General features: G+C 39.7%; 1 protein-coding gene across 1 annotated transcript; it reads left to right on the forward strand.

Annotated features, from left to right (window-relative positions):
• Positions 1-177: 177 nt before the first annotated feature.
• eed (embryonic ectoderm development) lies at positions 178-7,206 on the forward strand. Its single transcript, XM_020634196.3, has 12 exons — positions 178-327; positions 1,400-1,552; positions 2,115-2,207; positions 2,386-2,451; positions 3,183-3,308; positions 3,734-3,815; positions 4,344-4,435; positions 4,528-4,661; positions 4,757-4,862; positions 5,192-5,350; positions 5,539-5,612; positions 6,254-7,206. Exons 1-12 carry the CDS (start codon positions 208-210, stop codon positions 6,378-6,380), a joined length of 1,332 nt encoding a protein of 443 aa, XP_020489852.1. The 5' UTR covers positions 178-207; the 3' UTR covers positions 6,381-7,206.
• Positions 7,207-7,608: the final 402 nt, after the last annotated feature.

The raw sequence follows: 7,608 nt of genomic DNA on the forward strand, positions 1-7,608 counted from the left end.
TAGTAATATTCCTTTTTATGAGTGACATTTGTTGATAAGCTTTCAGTGCTTCTAATGTGTCACTGAACTGCATTATCTAGAGAATTTTCCTTTTAATTTGAAAGAAATGAAGAGGAAATACATGAACCGCAACCTCAGAACGAATCAAACTACCATACCCGGCAGTCCTTGCGGCTGCGGAGCGGAAGTGACGTACTTTGAGCCAAAATGAGGGAAAATAAGAACATGTCCGAGTCCCCCTCTCAAGCGGGAAAAGAAATACCAGCGAAGAAACAAAAACTAAGCAGTGACGAGAACAGTAATCCAGATCTATCAGGAGACGAGAATGTAAGCAGTTGAATCGTGTTATTTTTTTTGAAAGAATGACCTTTAAGAAAAACACCCACAGCGAGCTAGCATCTTGCTAACGGAGCCGGCCGGCTAAAATGGTTTAGCTAGCAGCTTTGTTTAGCTGCAGCAGGTTAGCTAACTGTAAAGAAAATAGTTTTTTTTACCTATTTATTATGCTCAAAAGTCTCTACACATATTCAGTTTCACACTGTCGGACTTTTGCTCTTTATATAATTTAAAAAAGTTGGTTGTCTGCATGCTCAGCAGGGGTTAGCCTGAACTGCTAAAATATGCAAGATGTTATTAAAATGTGCGTTGTTGCTGAGTTTGTATGATTTAAGCTTTTTTAATTATATCTGGAAGGAAAAACACGACTTTTAGACATCTGACTTATTAATTGGAGTTAATTAGGTTTGACCTTTTGTTTAAAAAGAATGCACAATCAGAGTAATTCAGGTGATAAGCAAACAATATTTACATCCTGTCATATTACCTGAAGTAATTCACAAGTCATATCATGAAACAGCATGGTGTGTGTGTGTGTGTGTGTGTGTGTGCATGGTGTGTGTGTGTGTGTGCACTGTGGCTTGACACATGTTAGGTTTGCATCTATATGCGTGACAGCAGTTTCAGAAACATGCCAGGTGCTTGTATTCACCTTGAATCATTATTCAAGGTGAATCACACCTTAAAGTATGCACACTTATTATACATTTGCACATTCACACACTGCTGTCTGTGCAGCTGTAACACATGGGTCTCCTCTCATTTGAATCTGTGATTTATTTTGCATATTGGGTTTCATTTTTACTCCCGCATGGGTTTTTTTTTTAAATATTCTTGGTTTAGGTGGTTATTCTAAGGGTGTAATTTTGATCTCTGTAGGGGTTTCTTAAAAAAAAATGTGCAGGTTAGTCTATGCATACTTGAGAGGGTACAGCGGGTGTTGGTAGATGCAAAACTTGCTTCATGCCGTGTGTGTATTTTAAACTACTACTGGATGCTTGAATTTCCCTGTCTATCTATAATATATCTATTTGAATCACCTGGATCTTCTTTGCATTCGAAGGACGATGCTGTCAGCGTTGAGAGTGGCACCAATGCAGAGCGGCCTGACACGCCCACCAACACGGTCAACGCTCCGGGCAGGAAGCTCTGGGGAAAGGGCAAGTGGAAGTCCAAGAAGTGCAGATATTCTTTTAAATGTGTCAACAGTCTGAGGGTGAGTACTGACGGCACATTTGGTCAAAAATCGTCTCTACTATGACACATGAAACCACAAGTTAATGCATAGGAATGGTAATCAGCACAACCAAATGTTGCTCTCAAATAGTTGTAAACCATCTTATGTGGTGCCGTAAGAGTCTGCAGTTAACTGGTGAGTTGTGGTCACAATAAAGAATTTGGCAAATTGAATATCTTACTTTTTTTTTCAAGGGGGTCCTAACGCAAATACAAAGTAATACACAAATGTACAAAGAAAAATAATTTAGAAGATATGTATACAGTTACACAATACAGACATCCCTCCCACAACGTCAACCGCCTCACCCACCCCACCTCCAGCTCTCGGCTATTGAACAAGACCTGGAAATAAAGTACGTCAGTATAAAGAGCTACATTAGAGCACTTAATCTTTAGGTTATTTGTAGCACAAGTTAATTGAAAAATATAAGCAAACCGAAATAAACAAAATAGGAACAGGTTGGTTCAGGATAAGAAAATAAATGTGACTGGAAGCTGCAGAAAGATGTGATCTTTGTTAAACATGGTATGATCTGCAGGAGGACCATGGCCAGCCTCTGTTTGGAGTCCAGTTTAACTGGCACAGCAAGGAGGGAGACCCGCTGGTGTTTGCCACAGTCGGAAGTAACAGGGTAAGTGATAAACGGGTGGTGGTATTACTAAGTGGTGCCATTGTGTCATATTGCCTGTCTTCAGTGCACATTTTAAAGGCCTTGTGTTTTCAGTGTAAAGATGTAATGAATCCGAATGTTATGCAACTTCCCATGTAGTGATGTCTTATCTTACTTGTACTTTTCCTTTCTCCAACAGGTAACTCTGTATGAATGTCACTCTCAGGGAGAAATAAGACTCCTGCAATCTTATGTCGATGCAGACGTATCCTTTCATTCTGAAAAAACATCAAAAAAAAAAAAAATACATTCAACCTGTTGTCACCTGAACGAAAGGCGAACAATGTCTGGATCAAGATAAAGTTATAAAAGTACTGTTTAGATTTGATGCTCTGGAAAGTATTTCAAGGGTAAGTAAACCTCATATTTTCAGCTGTACTGCTCGACCCTGTCAATGTATCAACTTCGAGAGGGAGGGGGCGGGGCAAGGGGGAAGACACGCCCACTCACTGCTTCGCGCCGTTATCAGCCGCAACATGATACAATGTTTGCCCCACACACACACAAATACACACACACACACTTGACTCCCCACAGTTTGCCAAGTCGGGTGACGAGGCTTTTATAGGTTTGGTGACGTGGGGATGCACTCCTACGTCATACTGTACTCCACACAGCCGTGAGAGTTTTTCAAACAGAAGGGCAGACACTCTGCACATTTCTAACACTATATTTCAAATTTCAATAGTTTGTACTCAAATGTCGAGATTGGGACTTGAATTGATCCATAACACTACTTAATACTCAAATACAGAGGTTTAGAGTTGAAAAAAGTGGTTTTAGGGTTTAGTTACTCTTTAAGCTGCCTTTTCCTGCTTTAGAAAAAGTAAAAACCGACAGATGTACTAACTTTAAAACAGGCCCTTGACTCTAGGTTCCTATTAAAACCATTCAGGAGTTTTGTTGTTTGGGTTCCTTGACTGAACGTGTGATAAGGCAGACGAGAACTTCTACACGTGTGCCTGGACCTACGACACCAACACAAGCCACCCGCTGCTGGCTGTAGCCGGCTCTCGCGGCATCATCCGGGTGATCAACCACATCACAATGCAGTGTATTAAGGTAACGTGTAAAGACGTACGTGTAGCTCGTAGAACAAGTTAGTTTGTATGTCCTGGACCGTCTCGTCTGGTCAAATTCATCTATAATAACTCAGCACACACTTTGCTTTTGTCATGTAAGTCCTCGTGGGTCACATACGATATGGTATAAACGTGAAAAAAGAAAACTTGGTATTAAATGAAATCTAAATGTTTGTACTGCAAAGTCAAATGCTCAGGGTGTTTTTAAATTCTGCATGTTACAAATGTTTTTATTTAAAGACGGGTAAAGCACACGTGGTGACGACGCCCTCAGTCTTAAAAAAAAAAAAAAAAAATCAAATCAAAAAATGATTTGAATGGTTACCTGAATCATAAACTGGATATGTCTCCATGTGTAGGAATATAAACTCTGAAATAACAATCTTTTTTTTTTCACTCATGCAGCATTATGTAGGTCATGGAAACGCCATCAACGAGCTCAAGTTTCATCCGAGGGATCCGAATCTCCTTCTGTCTGTCAGCAAAGGTAAAAAAGGGAGAAAAACAAATCTACCACTAAGCTCTGACCCCGAAAAGCCAGTAGATTACAACGTCTCACTTTATCATGTAGGCATAAAGGAGTCACAAAGACTTTTATTTGGACGTAATAACATCGACTTTATTGACCTTACAGGCATCACCTGGACACTAAAAATTATTTCTCTTGCGTGGTTTGTTTCTTCCTGCTGAGAGGCACAACAACAGCTATAACGTTTTAGAAATGTAGGTTACATTAAAGGTTTTATTGCTGTGTGATCGTCAGGTGAGTCCTCGCGGCCTCAGGTAGAAGGAGGCGGCTTGATGGCGGTCAAGAGATCGGGGGGGGGGGGGGGGGGGAGTTTAATGTTTAGCTGAATCAGGTGAATGTCGACTTAGAAACCGTGTCCAGAAAATACGCCTCGCCCTGTTAAAGAGCTTCATGGTGTTCTGAAAGTCATGATCCAAAATCACATCTATCATCTTCACTCATTGAAAATACATGATTTCATTTACTTGACCGTCCTTGTTTCGTCAGATCACGCTCTTCGTCTCTGGAACATACAGACGGACACGTTGGTGGCGATATTTGGAGGAGTGGAGGGCCATCGTGATGAAGTCCTGAGTGCTGTGAGTATTTTCAAAATGGGCGCTCTATGATAAACGTACCCCCCCCCCCCCCCAAAATACCTCGATTTAAATGTATTTCCTCTCTGCTGCAGGACTTTGATCTTTTAGGTGAAAAGATAATGTCCTGTGGGATGGATCACTCCCTCAAACTTTGGAGGATCAACTCAGAGAGGATGCAGAAAGCCATCCGAGGCTCTTATGAGTACAACCCCTCCAAGACCAACAGGTCAGAAAAAGCATCATAATGTCAGTTTTTACAATGTGTAGGTAATGTCACCTTTTCTTTTTTTCAATTTGACTCAGCACATGTGTTCTCTTCAGGCCTTTTGTCTCTCAGAAAATTCACTTCCCTGACTTCTCGACGCGAGACATCCACAGAAACTACGTGGACTGTGTGCGGTGGCTTGGGGATCTAATTCTTTCAAAGGCAAGTTAGTGGTGATTGAAACTTCTTGCACAATTTTGGGGCTTCAGATTTGGAATAAAACCAACAATCATTGCATATTTTTGTAACTATAGCATGCCAAAACGTGTTTATTTAGTCCTGCGTAGCCGAAATCTTGCCCCTAAAAAACATGTTTAAAAAAAGGGCCTAAATACTTTGTGAGGCAGCTGTAATTGGAACAATTCATAAATCTCTTGTAAATACAGTATTTATATAGAAATCCCTGTTGTGCAAACCACTGTTAAAACAGGAAGGAAACGGTTTGATTTGTAGGAATGACATCTCTGTGTCTTTGTCCCGCCTCTCTTCAGTCGTGTGAAAATGCGATCGTCTGCTGGAAACCGGGCAGGATGGAGGAAGACATCGATCACATCAAACCAAACGAGTCCAACGTGACGATTCTGGGACGCTTTGATTACAGCCAGTGTGACATCTGGTACATGCGCTTCTCCATGGACTTCTGGCAGAAGGTTAAAAAAAACCTTCAATATCCATCTGAAGCTGCACATCACATCATTGTACTAGTCTTATGTTGTATTTCAAACCCTTTCTGGTCTGCTAAAACCCCAAGTCAGTTCTATTTCTGAAGTTATTAAGTGTAAAAAATAAAGTGCGTCTTTGGTATTTGTGCACATTTGAACCTTTTTCTGATTTGCAGATGCTGGCTCTGGGAAACCAGGTGGGGAAGCTTTATGTGTGGGACCTTGAAGTGGAGGATCCTCATAAAGCAAAGTAAGTGAGCCCAAGAGTTTCTATTTTTGGCAAATGAATCATTTCATCCCTCGTTTGACAGCTAAGACTTTTCCACTGACAATGCTTCAGAGCTGCATCCTTCAAAAAAAAAAAAAAAACACCAGTGATCTGTCAGGAGAAACTCCGGGTAAAATCAGAGTAAAACATTAGATCCTCCTGCAAATTCCAGGAGTTTTCTGCAAGTGTGAAAGCCCTATAAGTCAAAGAAAGCTCCAATAGAAGTCCTCGGGTACACTTTAGTTGAACTTTGTCCTGATTTTACAAGAAGACCAACTAAACACACTCAAACTCATTATTTATTGTGGAAGCTGTCAGGTGATGATTTGTGAGCTTTATATTTGTTGTGTTTATGACTTCTGTTTCCTTGTAAAAAAGTTTCCGAAGACAAACACACATTCATAAATATATCACAGAGGTCAAAAGAACAACACCTCAGAGGAGAAAAGAACATTTACAGGTTTAGTTTCATTCATTCAACATGACAAATAATAAGACAAATCTTTTTTTTTTTTTACTTTTTTTTTTTAAATTGTCACTTAAGAGTATGGATTCAGGTCTTAATGAGATCCTTTTCCACGGCTGTGTGTGTGTGTGTAACGTGTCGTCTCTCTGCCCTGCAGGTGCACCACGCTGACTCTCCCCAAATGCACGTCCGCGATCCGGCAAACCAGCTTCAGCCGCGACAGCAGCATCTTGATCGCTGTGTGTGACGACGCCTCCATCTGGCGCTGGGATCGACAGCGCTGATTATTTCTTTGAAACGAACTCTTCTTGTTGCCCCTTACTTTCCCCCTGAAGCTTGCAGCCCCATTATCAAATCTACGCCGCAAGAAATGTCCATTAAATCTCACCTGACCTCCAAAAAGCTCTTCTTGTTTTTTCCTGAGGAGAAGTGAGGAACTTCACCAAAGTCAAACGGTTCCTTTTGTAATTCTGGCCAAGGAGATTTCTTTCCCTTTTCTTTGTCTTACAGGAGCAGGTTTCTAGTTAAATAAATCAGATTCCTCAGAAGTTTAAAAAGTTTTATGACAGGAAATACATTTTATATCTTATAAAACAAATCTGTGTGAATCTCACACGTCTGACTTTTAGAAGAACGCTTTTCTTTGCCACAGCAGCGATAGTTTAAACAAACTTTTTGTCCCAGATAAAATTTTAAAATAAACTTTATTAGCATGTCGGTGTTATTGGTGGATAAGTGCCTTGTAGCTTCCTATGCAGACTCCTTCATCAGGAATCACTGGATCAGTCAGCTGCTCCTGTTCTCTGCATTCAGGGATGTTTTTCTGGGATCACTTTGCAGATTTTCATCACTCTTTGTCGGGAAAAGAAGCTTTTAAGACACCACAGATGAAACGACTTAAAGGTGGATATTTCTTGCAGCGTGCTGTCTTTTATTATGATTTGTTCACACTTGAAGATTTTTGTCGTTTTTTTTTTTTTTTTATTCAGTTTTTTTTTTTTTTAAAGGTGTCACATTCCTTTGTGTCTTTTAAAATAGTTTGCTGTTACATCCCTCTTGTTCACCTCCAGGAGAACACAAACAACTCAATAAAAAGTATTTTGTAAATAATCAGGTGTGAAAAATGTTGCTTTTATTTATTTGAACATTTTAAAATATTGTCCTCTGATTATATGAAGCACTGTAGACTGGATCTGCTTTCATTTGAAAGCTTTATACTGAACCAGGTTTTTAAATGTCATTACACACAGATGACTCAGTTATACACCTGAGAATGTAATTATTAACCAAGAGATATGAAAACATAACTTGTTTTGTAACTACATTTTTCAGTAGTTTTAAGCTTAGCTTTTAACCATTTCTGTTAAATTATATAATATATTTATTTTTAAAGAAAGCTGTTTTTTGTGTCAGGGTCAAAACATTTATATTGTGCGCAAGAAATCAATTTTTGTACTTCTTGGGGCTTCAGGGGATCCGTACTTTTGAGAGTTATTGACTTAATACGCCAAA

This window comes from Labrus bergylta, chromosome 24 (assembly GCF_963930695.1).
Source record: "Labrus bergylta chromosome 24, fLabBer1.1, whole genome shotgun sequence".
In the NCBI taxonomy this organism is placed as follows: domain Eukaryota; kingdom Metazoa; phylum Chordata; class Actinopteri; order Labriformes; family Labridae; genus Labrus; species Labrus bergylta.